This window comes from Chiloscyllium plagiosum, chromosome 16 (genome assembly GCF_004010195.1).
Source record: "Chiloscyllium plagiosum isolate BGI_BamShark_2017 chromosome 16, ASM401019v2, whole genome shotgun sequence".
NCBI classification, from domain to species: domain Eukaryota; kingdom Metazoa; phylum Chordata; class Chondrichthyes; order Orectolobiformes; family Hemiscylliidae; genus Chiloscyllium; species Chiloscyllium plagiosum.
Window position 1 is genome coordinate 40,308,252 of NC_057725.1, and position 16,934 is coordinate 40,325,185.

General features: G+C 37.8%; 1 protein-coding gene across 3 annotated transcripts in view; it reads right to left on the reverse strand.

The window, feature by feature from the left end:
- Nucleotides 1-5,441: 5,441 nt before the first annotated feature.
- sbf2 (SET binding factor 2) overlaps nucleotides 5,442-16,934 on the reverse strand; it is a 582,458-nt gene continuing 570,965 nt past the window's right edge. For all 3 annotated transcript variants that reach the window (XM_043705903.1, XM_043705905.1, XM_043705904.1), the window contains 4 exons: nucleotides 11,104-11,288; nucleotides 9,830-9,917; nucleotides 9,452-9,583; nucleotides 5,442-6,762 (listed from right to left, as the gene is read on the reverse strand). In XM_043705903.1, coding sequence (XP_043561838.1) covers nucleotides 6,664-6,762; nucleotides 9,452-9,583; nucleotides 9,830-9,917; nucleotides 11,104-11,288 — 504 coding nt within the window. In that variant the 3' untranslated portion in view covers nucleotides 5,442-6,663. The remainder of the gene's footprint in view (nucleotides 6,763-9,451; nucleotides 9,584-9,829; nucleotides 9,918-11,103; nucleotides 11,289-16,934) is intronic.

Consider the following 16,934-nt stretch of genomic DNA (forward strand, 5'->3'; position numbering starts at 1 on the left):
TAGGTGTTGCTCTGGACACCTGATTCACTCATTAATTGAATGGTTTTCTCTGAATTCAGGTCTCCTTTGACCTGTAATAAATCTGGCGAAGATTCATCACCAATTTTTACAGCACTGTCTTTTATGAATTCTAGCTACAAGTTACTACTGTCATATTGCTCCACTAATCTGAAGAGATTTCTAATTAAATAATCAATGGATTTTATTACATGATGAAGTATTATGAAATCATGCTCTTTCAAGAAATTTTTAAATACTTCAATACCTCTTAATAAATGTTGCTTATTTATTTGGTCAGAATCTAGTTTAGCATGTAACTTGGGAAACTATTCTGCATCTCAGAAATTGTTTTCTGCAAGATGTAGAGGTTTATGTTCTGTTTGGCTTATTTCCAAACTTAAGTTTCCTGGAAATATTATTTCTGGTGCCATGTCTTCTGGATATGATTATATATTTTACTTTGCAGTAATAATAGTTTTGCTGCTCTTTACTGCTGTCCTTCAGGATTTTCCTGCCTTCTGTAGTTAACTTGTGGGATTCCCACTCTTCACAGGCATTGTTTATTTTATGTGCTTTACTTAGTTTTCATCTTGAATCCTGTTCTTTATGCCTTTAATAAACAATTCTTGCTTCAATCACAGTTTTATCGAATGACTATCTTTATTGTGGCTCTTATGAATGATCCTCTGCCTTTTCCATCGCCTAAATAAAATCTCCCAAACTTTGTCCCCACTAGACCAGGTCTATTAATCTGTCCAATGCCAATCACTTTGATGTCTGGTTTCACAATGTCTGTGACCTCAAATTTGTATTTATGTTGTATCTGGATGGCTACCTTTTTAAAAAAAAACGAACTCTAACCAACTTATCCTACCTGGCTTACTGCACCATTTTAAATTTTCCCCAGGTCCATGCTTTGACCCTTTACTTTCAGAACCCTCAATGTCTGTTCACTCACACTAAACTCTGAATTAAGACTACTTCTCCAGACTGCTATCACATTATGCAGATTGTATCTGCTTTGGAGTTAATATTACTCCTTCTTCAGGGAGTTGCTAACTTTCCTGTTTGTCTGTCTGTCAAAAGGATTTACCATTCCCTGGAGTATTTGTCTTTCTTAAGAAATGCTGCAGGGATTTCTTCTGTAAGAATCTTAAATAATCAGCTCTCTGCTGTTATATGAGCAGGTGAGTTCAAGCTGACCACACCTTTGCTCACCATGTGTTATAAATGCAGTCAAATCAAATTGTCTCTTTTTCTGGCAACCAAATCAGCACCAACATCTGTTACAAACCCACTGACTCCCACAGCTATTTTGACTACACTCCCCTTGAGCAAAAGCGTGATCCCATACTCCAAATTCCTTTGCCTCCGCATATCTGCTCCAAGGATGAGCAATTCCACTCCAGGACATCCCAGATGTCCTCCTACTTCAAGGACTACAATTTCCCACTTTCAACAATGCCCTCAACTACATCATATTTTTTAATCGCACCTCTGCCCCAACCACAACAAGGTTAGAGACCCCTGGTCGTCACATTCCAACCCACTAAGCTCCAAGTCCAACTCATCATCCTCCTCCACTTCCACCATCTGCAGTGAGACCCCACCACAATAATAATATTTCCCTGCCCATCCGTATCCACTTTTTACAGTGGTCATTCTCTCCGTGACTACCTCATTAGTTTCACACTCCCCACCATCCGCTCACCTCCATCCAAGGCCCCAAAGAATCATTCTAAGTCCGCCAAAGATGCACGTGTGTTTCCTCCATTGCTCAAGATGTGGTCTCCTCTGCATCAGAGACACCATGTGCAAACTCATAGAGCTGTTCAAGGAACATTTATGGTCTGTACACTCCCATCAACCCCACCTTCCGCTCGCCATCCGTTTCAACTCCTCCTCACACTGCCCTGACAACTTGTCCATCCTAGGCCTCCTCCACTGTCAACACAAGGCCAAATGCAAACTGGAGGAAGACTTTCTGCCTGGGCAGCTTGCAATCATATAGCCTTAATATAGAATTCACCAGCTTCCAAATCTCCCCATGTCCCCACCTCATCCCAGACCCTACCCCCTTAAACTGACCCTACCTGTCCACCTTCCTTCCCACCTATCTGCTCCACCCCTCCCATTGACCAATCACAGCCACTTCTAACTTGCATCCACCTATCGTCATCCCACCCACTTCCCCCTGGCCCCACCCCTCTATTTATTTCACAGCCCCGTTCCCTTCCCCCCAGTCATAATGAAAGGTTCCAACCTGAAACATCGACTCCCCTTCGCCTCTGATGCTGCTTGACCTGCTTGCTTTTTCCAGCACAACTCTTTATCCACTCTGACTCTCCAGCATCTGCAGTCCTCACTATTTCCAAATTGTTATAGTTGCCTATCGAAAATGTCTGCGCAGGTCAGCTCACTATCCTGTATATGCTATTGTTCATGAAGAACCATGCTGACAGCAAAGTATAGGAAACTTCAGGGCTACTTGGACTAATAGAGAAGAGGAACATCATTTTCTGACCTAACTGCAAGAAACCAAAGAATAGTTTATTGCATGTTAGCAAGTGGTTACAGATTACTTGACATTATTAGAAACTTTGACGCAAACCAAACATGTGTTCTAATGAGATTCTAAGCTGTTCTGTCCACAAGTCCACATCATACAATTATTAGTAGCTGGTGCTTTGACACCCAACATTATTAACCCTTTTAGATCCAAATACAATTGAAGTGAGTATACATTCAGCTTAAGGGTGTAACTGTGAGGAGAGACTATTTTAATATGGATTGGACAAGGAAGGAGCAAAATTAAGGCAGATAATGGCAAGTATTTTGTGTCTGATATTGGAATATTTGTTCTAATCTCTTCTTATGACAAGTACTTCATCTTATCTCTGCTTTCATTCTCAAACCCCTTGATAACTTCTTTAAGACCTTAAAATTCTAATGCATGTGTATTACATAGAATTGTTGAATTTCGAGTTTGCAGATCCAACAATGGCAAAACTGTCAGCATTTTCTGTGGTCGACAACTGGAACAGACACCACCTGCAATCCATACAGTTGCAGAATAACACAGAAATCATTGTCAATATTCTATACTTTTCCAAAAAGTACACTTTTAAGGCAATCCCCACCTCAGTCATTAAAGAATGTCTGAATGATGTGAACTTTCACTCTAATGGTGTTAATTTAATTGTTAAAAAACCTTAAACACTACACTTTTTTGAATAAGGTGTAGTTAGTTTTTTGGCTTCACGGGCCATGAAAAATTAATCTTCGTGGAAAAAAAAATAGCCTGCAAATTTGCAAGTATAAACTATTTTTACAATTTCATATGTTTGTATTTTAGCTTCTGTTCAAATCCAACATTTGATTGGCTGTGTGCATTCACATAAAAATGATTGGTTGCTTACTAGATTATTGCCTGTTGCTGTGCGGCCAAAACACGCTTTGACTTGTCACCAGATTGAAACTACCATTGAGAAAATGGAAAACTACATCAGAACTTGCTAGATTATTGCAGGTAGCTTTCTTCAAGTTCAGAGGTGACTCAGCTGCTTCTCTACCAGCTGTGAATTCTAACCTGAATACATCAACTGAGGGCTAAATGGTGTTTAACAAAGGTTTCTATAACTTATTTATTGGGCTCTTTATGTCTCTATTATAAAACAAAGCATTTTTAAAAAGCTTTGGCCTGTTACCCCCTTAAAATTACACGTTCAAACTTTCAAAATGCATGACATCATACTTCTGTACAATAAAATCCATCCTGTCCTTGTCCATTTCACTGTCCCATGATTTCCTGTAGGCAACCTCACTGTTCAGTCACATGCAAAATGAAAAGGTACCTAAATATAGTAAAAGCACTGATAAATGGAAGACACATTGGTCACAGGCTTCCAGTCTGAAAAACAGTGGAGTGCCACAAGGATCCACTACTTTTCATCATTTTTATAAATTATTTGGATGTGAGCATAAGAGGTATAATTAGCAAGTTTGCAGATGACACCAAAATTGGAGGTATCGTGGATAACGAAGGAGGTTACCTCAGATTACAACAGGATCGTGATCAGATGGGCCAATGGGCTGAGAAGTGACTGATGGAGTTTAATTTAGATAAATGTGAGGTGCTGCATTTTGGGAAAGCAAGTCGTAGCAAGACTTATACACTTAAGTGTTACTGAACAAAGAGACCTTGGAGTGTAGGTTCATAGCTCCTTGAAAGTGCAGCCGCAGGTAGATAGGATAGTGAAGAAAGCGTTTGGTACGCTTTCCTTTATTGGTCAGAGTATTGAGTACAGGACATTGAATAGGCCAGTGTTGGAATATTACATGCAATTCTGGTCTCCTTCCTATTGGAAAGATGTTGTGAAATTTGAAAGGATTCAGAAAAGATTTAAAAGGATATTGCTAGGGTTGGTGGATTTGAGCTATAGGGAGAGGTTGAATAGGCTAGGGTTGTTTTCCCTGAAGCGTTGGAAGCTGAGGGGTGACCTTATAGAGGTTTATAAAATCATGATGGGCATGGATAGGATAAATAGACGAAGACTTTTCCTTGCAGTGGGGGAGTCCACAACTACAGGGCATAGGTTAAGGGTGAGAGGGGAAAGATATAAAAGAGACCTAAGGGGCAACTTTTTTCACTCAGAGGGTGGTATGTGTATGGAATGAGCTGCCAGAAGAAGTGGTGGAGGCTAGTACAATTGCAACATTTAAAAGGCATTTGGATTGGTTTATGAATAGGAAGGGTGTGGAAGGGTATGGTCCGGGGGCTGGCAGGTGGGACTAGATTGGGTTGGGATATCTGGTCGGGATGGACGAGTTGGACCCAAGGGTCTGTTTCCGTGCTGTACATCTCTATGACATCGCTGGTTTTCAGACTGGAGGGAAATACTCGATCATTTCCCAGTATTCTCTGCTTTCTGTTTCTTAACTAATTTCATAGTCACATTTTTGATCAGATTTTATTTATTGTATTCAGGTTTTGACACAGATTCTTAAACTCGATATAGTGCCCTCAACAGAATGATAAGTGTTAAAAGGCTATATTACTGAGAGGAGGTTGCATATATTTGACCTGAATTCCCTTGAGTTACAAAAGATCGAGGAAATACTTGAAGTGACAAAGGAATTCAACAGAGTGGAAGCAGATGAAGGAATGGCAGCATTATCAAAGCATTAGAGTTAGATCATTTAGGAGTTGAACAAAAGGAGCACTTTTTCCACACAAATGGGAAGTGAAAATTTGGAAATATCTCTCTCCAAAAAGTTATCCCTGAAGCTTATCCCTGACATTTTCAAGACTAAGATCAATTGACTTTTCTTAATCCCTTGCTGAATTTAAATAATTTTCATTTCATCAAGTTGTTTTACAAGCTCTTTAGTGTAAGCAAGTCATAAAATTCAATGTCACAAAGAAATTTACATAAAACTGATTGAAAAAAATTAGTGATGTTGCTTTTAATTCAACGAAGAACTAGACAATATCAGTATTTTACAAAGTAGATGAACGGTATATACAAACTTGACAAATTAAAACAAGGTTATGTGCAAATTGAAGATCATTAGCAAAGTCATATTATTGGAATGGTGAAAAAGTTTCTGACAATCCATTCACGCTAACATTTTAGTAGACGTATGCCTCATAGTGAAATGGCACACCTGTTGTTTTACCTTAGCTGTGCATGATAATTCTTTTGAACTCATATGACTTAGTACATGAACTTAATAGATTTTTTTGAGTGCTCCATAAAACATTAAGTGGTTAAAATTAGATTTATGAATATCCAGCAATTCCGGGAAGAGACATATAATCAAATTAAGCCATATATACAATTCTTTGAAAAGTACAAAGGTAATAAACATGCTGCATGGACTCCACAGAAACTTGTCACAAGCTACATAAAATTTATAAAAGTCTCCAGTTTATAGCTGGGAATTGTTAAAATGTGGAATAAAGTTTTCAGTAGAGCAATAACACAAAGCCTTCAAAACTATTTTTTAAAAAAAATATCAACAGTAAAAAAAAATTAAAAAAGGTTACTCATTTTTAGTGTGCAAAACCTCTTTAAATATCAAGGTAAGCTGAAAAAACGTTTGTCTGTTTATATACATATTCTACAAAACTGACAAACAGAACAGATCTTAATTATGAATGTTATTGCACTCTAATTTCTGTTTCACACGAGTGCAAACATTCCAATGTCGTTTGCAGATTTAGTGCTGCTCCGACAGATTTTGTTTTTGCTTTAGGTACTAATGTGCAGTAAAGTACAATATAAACGTTATTTACAAGTTATTTGGACAGTTTTAAATTCATGCTATCCACAGTGCTTCTAGACGTCAATGATTGAAAACTGCAAGCAAGACCATCAAAGCAAAGGATCCATGACTATATTACAGTATATTAAAGACTTTAGTGGCTGAAGTTTACATTTCACATTGTTAAAGCGCAATGGGATGTGTTAAGATATCAGAACCAGTTTCTTTTGCTGAAGCTGCTTGCCAGATTCTTCTGTTGAACGTTCCGTGGTTTTCACCTGTTTGACTGATATAATCCTTTAACACCTTTATTATCTTGTTTATTTATTTCAGTGGCGCTGAGTTTTAATCTCGTGACTGGTGGAATCCCACCTGGTCTTTTTAAAATACATCTTGTTAGGCATCTGAAATGCAGTTCTGGATCTTATCCATCCACTGTTGAGCAATCTGTACATCTTGTGCACAGAAGTTATAAACACGTCTACTTGTCTTCAACTGCGTTAAAAGGAAAAAAAAGTCATTCAAATTAAAATTTTAAATAGAAAAACAATGTAATTTCTTTACCAAATGTGTTTATGTCTTTTGGAATTGCATATTCTCCAAGACAGCGCATCATAAAGTACAAATGAGCTAAGCATATGAAAAAGAAACTACAGAAATATGTCACAAGCTACATTAAACTTAAAATGTATCCAATCCTTAACTGGAACTTGTTAAAACAAGGAATAAGTCCTTCTAGGTAGGATTGTGCAGATGGTTAGGATCTATGAGAATATAAATTAATAGGTCAGGACTTTTACGACATCCCATGATTAGGAAACTTACATTTCTCTTATACATTATTCATGTTTACAGTTCCTGTTGTGAACTTTGCTACTTAATTCAATTAGAACGTACTGAAATTAAATTATCAGATTCTTATTTTTTTTCCCAGAGTAGATACAATAGTTATACAGTTTTAATGCCATTCTATCTCAACCAAGTAATTAGGGGAGGCAGCTATTTCTGTAACTTGGTTCACAGAACTATTTTTACTTTAAAAACAGATGTGAACAGTAAAGGATACTAGTAAACTAAATGTCTGTATATGTTTACTCAACTAAAGATAGCTTCTGAATGACCAGTTTGACCTTTGGATTCACGCCCCAGTCCTGCCAGCCGCCAGTAACTAAACAAGATATGTAAATCCACTAGGATGGCTGGAACACAGCTTATGTCCAGAAATGTTATAGGTAAATTCATGTGACAGTTGAATTCACACAATATTAATAGCTCACCTTCTCCAGAAATAATTTTAAAAATAATCAGTGCTTATTGAATATTGCAGATGCTGGAAATATTCAGCAGCTCAGGCAACCTTTGGTGGACATAAAAAAAATTAGCATCTTCGGGTGAAGATTTCAAATTAATTAAGTCCCAGGCAGTCTACATCATGCCATTTCTCAGTTGTTTTAATCTGCAGTATTTTAAGTTATCTTTTCACTGCTTATGGAAAAGAAAATCTCATGCAATCAAAATCAATTAAAGTAATGTACTTTATTAGCAAATAGCTACCTCCAAATAGTTTTCTGTGTAAGTTATAACTATAATAATAGTGAAGAACTAGAAACAATCATGATCTGTTAAAGGAAGTTAAATTAAATACAACTGCTGAGAAAACATCAACCAAATCTTACTCCTGTCAGTCAAAGGTAATATGCAACTGTTGCTTTGCAACAAAAATTAACCTTGTATTATTGTTGTAGTGTTGGTCTTGGGTCAGTTAGCTCAGTTGCTGGATAGCTGGTTCATAACAGTGCAGGTTCAATTTACATTCTGGTTCAAGTTACCATCAAAGTCCCATCTGACCCCAGGTTAAAACACCACAAGTCCACCAGCCCTCTGGACTATGGCAATATTATTTTAAAGAGTGGCGGGGGGGTTACTGGATCCAAGACGTTAACTCTGCTTCTCTCCACAGATGCTGCCACACCTGCTGAGTTTCACCATCAACTTTTAATCTAATGTCTGATTTCCAGCACTATTTTTTAAAAAAATGGTTAGAGCAAAAAGCTTTGTAGACATTTAATTCACACAAATATTTATGATGATGATGGAACTCCACTTTCAATGCATATTCTGGGATCAAAACAAAAAAAAATCAACGAGAACAAAAGTTTAAATGTCTACACTACTATTCTTTAAACATATTTATTAATTTGACAACCTGAAGTATAGCTTACTGATTCCTCACTGTTTGGTGATGCACACTATTTACTTTCATCCTGTTTACTTATATGACTTTCAGCTGTGCATAGTAGATAAGTGATGTAATTTATTTTTTGCAGCAAAGTGTTATGTATTCTTGTGGGATTTCAGCGATGCATGTTACACTGATGAGATAATCTAATTCTGTTTCAGCTGTGAAGAGATATTTATAATTTTGTTGAATTAGAACATTTGTAGCAACATGTTATCCAACTTAAGATCCATGGGCGATACTTTACAACCAAACACATCAAAGCCATATTGGATACAAGTAGAAGTATGAGATACCTAGGGGTGAGAGAGAACTAAAAATGCTGCACTTGACCCTGTCCAATTGGCATCGATGGGCATAAAGAGGAATGCTAAGAATGGGGTTACCAGAATGTTAACTACTTGACTCAGGTGGAAATCCAAGCATGTACTGAAGTAAAATAGAAATGTTGCAGTCTTAAAAAACATCAACAATATGGTAGGAATTATAGAGAGATCGCTTTTGTTCATTGGAAATGTTTGGACTTAGACACTGAATAATAGTATCAATTTTTGGAAATGACACCAAACTGGATTGTAACAAAATATCAGAACACAAAATCAAAATACTGCAGATTCTGAACATTTGGAACAAAATTAGAAGTTTCTGGAAATATTCAGCAGTTTAGCATCTGTGGTCAGAAACAAAGTAAACATTTCAGGCTGAAAATCTTTCATCAAAAACTAGCTCAGAATGGATTTCAAATTAGCTTTACTATGTGATTTGTTTTTGGATTGATCGAAAGGAAAATCCTGTGTTAGCATATAATCCCTGACCAGAAATTCATCCATACACAAACAGTGAAAATGTTCATTTACATTCATCCTTACAGCTGCACTTTTGGGTTCCAAGGAGATGGTCAAATATTGCCTTCATTGCTTTTGTAAAATATGTGATAAAACTTACATCAAAGAATGCTCTCTCATTTGAATGCTTAGATGCGCCTAATGTTGATGATGCTGGAATAACAGACTCAACCTCAGCCAGGTCTATGAATCCTCTAGGGTTTGTATCTTCACCAGTGTCATAGTATCGCAACTAGAAGATGAAGTGAATGAACCAGTTATAATAAGCTCCTGCTTTTAATTCTCAATTATACTGCCAATAGGATGAAATTGAATTCAAGAATGAGACTAAAGGAAACACACTCTACAGAAAATCCACAGCTTATGTAATGTAAAATAAAATTTAGAATTCTTCTGCATAGTTTTCAGTTATAGCTTGAATGATTAAGAAGTTCTTGTATAACAGCTTGCCTAAATTGTCTTCATGTATGAATTGTACCTGGTGTTTAGTGACATCGAGAACAAACCATCGAGGTTTCCACCCTTTCAGTAAAGCACCTCTCTTGTAAAGTACGCCTTCAAATGATCTACCAAAAATATAAATAAAAACATCAGGTGACATTTGACATACATTTGATTATTTTAAATAAATAATTTAAAAGGTCATAAATCTTTAAAGTTTCAATAATCCAAAATATCAGTATATTTTCTAATTAAGGTTCATATGGTTGACATTTTGCACTTTGTACCTAATAGAAATTGGCAAATGTTAAATAGAGATATATAAGACTTTATTCATTAGATTCAGAGATTTAATATTAATTAACAATTGCTGAGAAAGGAAATATTTTGTCAGTTTTTCATTTTGCATTCATCAGGCCAATTTGCAAAAAATGCCAATTTAGAGAAAAAATATTTTTGCGAAGAAAGTGGAATCTGATTGGAAGAGGCGTGGCATGGAAAATGCATCAGTTAATTGCAAAGAAGTTCCAATTTGGAACCAGCAATTTGAATTAAGGCACTGCCCTGAGAAATGAACCAGTGAATGGCTGTTATTTGTTTTGTTGAGTTGATGGTAGCATTACATTAGGTATGTAGTTCATATTTCTCAAAGACTGGTAGATTATTTAAAACAGCATATACCTGTGGCTGTTCATAGGTATTGATTATACCCAATGTTAGGTGCTTTTGTGATTAGTCAACACTTACTAAGTAATCCTGAGTGTGAGAATAATTACATTGACAATTAATGTAAGATTGACAGCTAGCCTTGCTGTGGCTTGCTTGCATGCACTGGAATCTCTGTATATTAATAACAGGGCCCTGTGCCTTGCAGACAAAAAGAGCATGTACACACACTGCCCTTGTTTCAGCTCCGTAAAATAGATGATAGCCGTTCTTTACTCAGGTTACTGCCTTGACCAGAGTCATCAGTCTGGTTGAAAATTTCAACAAAAGCTTGGCAGTTAATTGTCAATCATCACTAACTTGTGCACTCTCCTTGGCAATGCCTCTACTGAGAGAGTCCACTAACAAACAATCAGAACATTCCTTCTATATATTATAGGTGCTGTTTTCAAATTGGTATTTTTACAAATTATACCAATGAGTGCAAGATGAAAGCTTTCACAAATGTGTCTTGTTTTCAGCAAAACTGAATATCCATTATAAGAATGAAAGCCTAAACATAAAGTTGTTGACTCAAACAGATTTTTCTGGGGCTTTGGGAACAGGGAAAGTGATAAGCTTATGCAACTTGGAATATGATCAGACCTGTTCTCCACATCCTTTGAAGAAAACTGATTATATAGAGTGGCTGCTCTCCTCGTATTTACTCCATTAGACGGTGATGTGGTGGTGCTCCGATCATTCTCACCAATCCCATTGTCTGCCAAATGTAGCATAGACCTTCTTTGAAAGGATTGCAAATTAGATGCCATGAGTGATGAAGCAGCTCTCTGTTACAACAAAAGTGAAAAATGAACTTTAAACAAAAAATTCAGAAAAAGATTCAGTAATGCACTGCTCCTGTAATACCTTCCATCCTATTAACAATTTGCTTTCAGGTATCTTCACATAAGCATTTTGTAAACAAAATGAATAATTCTATGTTAAATATTTAACTTCCTCCATTTAAGTCTGTTCTAGCATCCAAAATGCTTCTCACCAGGAGTTTAAAAATTCTAGAAGATGTTCCACAATAAATCATGGATAACGTACTCAGGGAAAAACTACAAAAGTAAAGAAAACATTGAAACTGTTCAGTCTCTCTACACACAGAAAGAATTAAGGGTATGAGGGCAGTGATGTGTTCAGGACACAGTGAATGGGAGCAAAACAGCACCTCCATAAATAACAAAATTCAACGATCAAAGAGGAAGAACAAGGGTAAGTTAGATTTAAGTTAGAAATAGAACAAAAATAGGGATCGGCACTTTACCCTCTAGAACCCTTTGTTCCATTCAATCAGATCATGGATAATTTATGTCCTAACTCTACGTATCTAACTTTGCTCCAGATCCCTTGATATCTTAGCAGAGATGCATCTATCTTAGTTTTAAACTAGCAATTGACTCACCATCAAATGCCCTGTGTAAATGAGTTTCAAACTCTTCCACTGTTTACATGTAGAAATGCTTCCTAGCTTTAATCTTGAAAATCTAACTTTAATTTTCATACTATGCTCCCTAGTCCAAGATCTCCCAATTAGTGAAAATAGGTTCTTTCTATACTATCAATTACTTGCAATTTCTTCAAAACTTAATAAATCATCCCTTCATCTTCTCATTTCCAAAGAATATATGCTCGTTCATGAAATTCTTGCCTTGTAATTTAACCCACAGAATCTAAGTATAATTCTAATAAATCTAGGCTGCAGTACTTCCAAGACCAACAGACCCTTCCTCAGGTGTGCTGTCTAAAACTGCCCGTGTAATTCACTTGCGTAGCTAGGGCTTTGTATAACTGCGGGTCACTTCTAATCTCCTGTATTCTAGACTTTGAGAGCAAAATACCAGCATCCCATTAGAGTTTCTGATACCTTCTGTTTCTTAACTTCCCTTTTCTTTGCTCTTCTGTTTGTATTCCTTTCTTTTTGCAATATATTTTCCCCTTTCACCTGCTGTGTTACTTAATTCTGTTAGGAAATTACAGGAAATGGGCACGGGGCAGACTACTGAAGAAGCCCAGAAGAAAAGTTGGAATTTGCAATGGAACAAATAGAAAGCAAAACATGTTTGGAAACTGTTATTTATGACTGATACAAAGGAGAAGTAGCTACAAATTCTCCTGCATGCCAGTGTCATGTCTGAGGCTTAAAAAGTGCACTGTTGCTTTAAGTCTCACTACTACATGGGTCACAACAAAAAATAAAAGTTATTTTTCCATAGTTCAAGACAACCATTTTGATATTATCCATATCAGACTTTAAACAAAAAGATCTATCCACCAAAAGTTTCTTAATAAACACAAGAATATGTTTATCAAAACAAAATAAATTCAATAAAGTACTACCAATCGCTTGGTAGTACAGAACTTGAGTACTGCTGAAAAACTGCCAGACTTTGGTCAGTACATTGCCGAGAAATGAATCAGCAGATAGCTGTCAACTATTTGTTGGGTTGAAACAGACACAGTATCTGTAAACAACTTAGCAGGTCTGGCAACATTTGTGGAGAGAAGCAGAGTTAACGTTTCAGGACCAGTGATCCTTCTTCAGAACTGTATCGATAAATGTTCTTTTGTCTGCAAAGAACCTCTGTGGTAATATGTATAGTTTCCAGTACATACAAAAGTACCCACTGTGATCCCAACTGCTAATCCTAAACTTTTCCAATAGCAGAATCACATCTACAGTTAATCCTTCTGGTGGCGAACATGATTTGCATAGTAGAAGTGTGAAACAGCCAGCTTCACCCTGTTATCCTTCTAGAGTAATTTGAGATGGACTAGACATTTTTCAGGACTAAGTGTGACCACCTTAGGGCGTTTCATGAGTTTGCATGATATATCGTGAGAAATTATCTAATCAGGATAGCCATTATCACACAGAATGGCTTTGATATGCCCTATTTCAGTATCAAGTTTGCTGTACCTCCAAATATTGGTGGATCATATCAAACAGCATAAATCTGTTTCCAACAAGCAAGGTCCTGACCAATTCCAAACCAGCCTATGTTTCAAAACCAGTGTCAACATTAGATGTGATTTTGCAATTAGGTAACATTTGGTAAATAATGCTGAATGTTCAAAGAATTACACTGTCAACTAATTTAGGGTTGTCAGTTAGGCTTGCAGTGTGCCACACAACATGGACTGGAAACTACATATATTAATAAACAAAAGTCCTGCACTTTGCAGATGAAACACTACATTTGTACTTCAGCTCAACAAAACATGTGACAGTCTTTGCTGGTTCATTTCTCAAGGCAATGTCCTGACTAATCACAGTCAATTTCCATGCTTCAAAATTTAAACAAAGCCAATTAACTGTCAATCATCATTAATTGTTGCATTCTCCCCTCATGCAGTATAGATGCTGTTTAACATCAACATGCTTGTAGAATGGCCAGAGTGCTAGACAAAAGGCTTCAACAAAATATATCTTAGTACGACTGAAGATGCAATAACAGTCCTGCACAGCAGGTACTATCAAAGTATAAATGCTTATCTTAATAAGTATCCTCAAATCTCACACATAAGCACATATACACACACCAGAGGTTGGTTTTCTAAAAAAGCGGGGAGACCATAAGACATAGGAGTGGAAGTAAGGCCATTCGGCCCATCGAGTCCACTCCGCCATTCAATCATGGCTGATGGGCATTTCAGCTCCACTTACCAGCGTTCTCCCCGTAGCCCTTAATTCCTCTAGACAACAAGAATCTATCAATCTCGGCCTTGAAGACATTTAGCGTCCCGGCTTCCACTGCACTCCGTGGCAATGAATTCCACAGGCCCACCACTCTCTGGCTGAAGAAATATCTCCGCATTTCTGTTCTGAAATGACCCCCTCTAATTCTAAGGCTGTGTCCACAGGTCCTAGTCTCCTCGTCTAATAAAGTCTTAGTAGTACATCTCTGTTTTTATATTCCAACCCTCTTGAGATAAGAGACAACATTGCATTCGCTTTCTTAATCATGGACTCAACCTGCATGTTTACCTTTAGAGAATCCTGGACTCGCACTCCCAGATCCCTTTGTGCTTTGGCTTTATTAATTTTCTCACCATTTAGAAAGTAGTCTATGCTTTTATTCTTTTTGCCAAAGTGCAAGACCTCGCACTTGCTCACGTTAAATTCCATCAGCCATTTCCTGGACCACTCTCCCAACCTGTCAAGATCCTTCTGCAGCCTCCCCACTTCCTCAGTACTACCTTCCTGTCCACCTAACTTCGTATCATCGGCAAACTTCGCTAGAATGCCCCCGGTTCCCTCATCCAAATCGTTAATATATAATGTGAACAGCTGTGGCCCCAGCACCGAACCCTGCGGGACACCGCTCGTCACCGGCTGCCATTCTGAAAAAGAACCTTTTATCCCAACTCTCTGCCTTCTGTTAGACAGCCAATCCTCAATCCATCCCAGCAGCTCACCTCGAACACCATGGGCTCTCACCTTGCTCAGCAGCCTCCCGTGTGGCACCTTATCAAAGGCCTTTTGAAAGTCTAGATAGACCACATCCACTGGGTTTCCCTGGTCTAACCTACTTGTTACCTCTTCAAAAAATTCCAACAGGTTTGTCAGGCATGACCTCCCTTTACTAAATCCATGTTGATTTAGTGAGACAGTGAGGCCTGCAGATGCTGGAGACCAGAGTTGAGTGTGTGTTGCTGGAGAAGCACAGCAGGTCAGGCAGCATCCAAGGAGCAGGAAAATTGACGTTTTTGGCCGGAGCCCTTCCTCATGCCTGCTCCTCGGATGTTGCTTGACCTGCTGTGCTTTTCCAGCAACACACTTCCTAAAAACGTGCTTTAGCCAATGTGTTATTCTTGACAGGTCAGCGCAACATCAAGGGCCGAAAGGCCTATACTGTACTGTAATGTTCCATTTCTATTGACAGCAAAAAGAACAAGCAGAGAATGTTCTGGCATGTCTAGTCATTAACTGTGCATGATTCTAATGTCTTCCAGACAAATTGGCTCAGGAAATACAATCTTGAGATGTTCTTTCTATCACTCTCTAGAGAAAACAAATAGGTTTCGCCCTGAATTGATGCAGTGAATTTTCTTTTCAGAGCTGGTAGAGATCAATTATTCATTGCAAAGTTCCCTCCAACTGAAGCAGATAAAATAAAAACCTCTCAAAGCCTATCACTTTCGAAAGAACAACCCCACCTAGGCACACCACAAGGCAAGGAGTTCTCACTAGTCATGTTATTTCTCGGAAACCTTTTAAAAAAAGGTCTGCAATGTTCACAGTGAATGTTTAGTGACCTCTTTTAAAGAAGCTAATCCAGATATGATAGAGAATCTGAAATAAATTATTTTAGTTTTGAAATCTTTTGAAACTTAAGCCCTCCATGCAATATTAAGTTAGAGGATTACGGAGGCTTTAAAACCCAGAAATTATGATAAAAAAAAATCAGAAAGAAAATAAACTCTGAGGGAACTAGCTAGATGGACAGCAAGCACTTCTTTGAATATTTAAGAGTGGGGTTCGCATTGAGTGAGTGCATGAGAGTATGGGTCAGTGGGTAGGTGAGTGTGTAGATTGTGAGCAAGTGCTTGGGTGACTGAACGGCTCCCTCACCTTCAATAATGGGGGCGGTGGGGCAGCTCATTAGTGCAAAAGATAAGGCTAAAGCATTTGCAACAATCTTCAGTTAGAAGTGACAAGTGGATCATTCATCGTAGCCTCCTTTCCCAGAAATCCTCAGCACTTCCGATGCCTGTCTTCAGCTAATTCAATTTACTCCACATTATATTGAGAAATGGCTAAAGACAATTGGATACTGCAATATCTCTGGACTCTGACCAAATTTTGGTAATAGTGCTAAAGACTTGTGCTCCAGAACATTTGCAACCTTATGATTAGATGTTCTAGTTGCAACACTGGTAGTTACCTCGCGATGTAAATAGTAATTGAAAGGATCATCAACAGTACCATCAAATAGGTTCTTCTCACCTGCTTACTGACACCCAGTTTGGATTCTGTTAAGACCATTAAGCTCTTGAATACATTACAATCTTGGTCTAAACATGGACACGAACTGAACTCCATAGGTGATCAAGTGTGACCGCGCTTGGATGTGAGCATAAGAGGTACAGTTAGTAAGTTTGCAGATGACCAAAATTAGAGGTGTAGTGGACAGCGAAGAGGGTTACCTCAGATTACAACAGGATCTGGACCAGATGGGCCAATGGGCTGAGGAGTGGCAGATGGAGTTTAATTCAGATAAATGCGAGGTGCTGCATTTTGGAAAAGCAAATTTTAGCAGGACTTATACACTTAATGGTAAGGTCCTAGGGAGTGTTGCTGAACAAAGAGACCTTGGAGTGCAGGTTCATAGCTCCTTGAAAGTGGAGTCGCAGGTAGATAGGATAGTGGAGAAGGCATTTGGTATGCTTTCCTTTATTGGTCAGAGTATTGAGTACAGGAGTTGGGA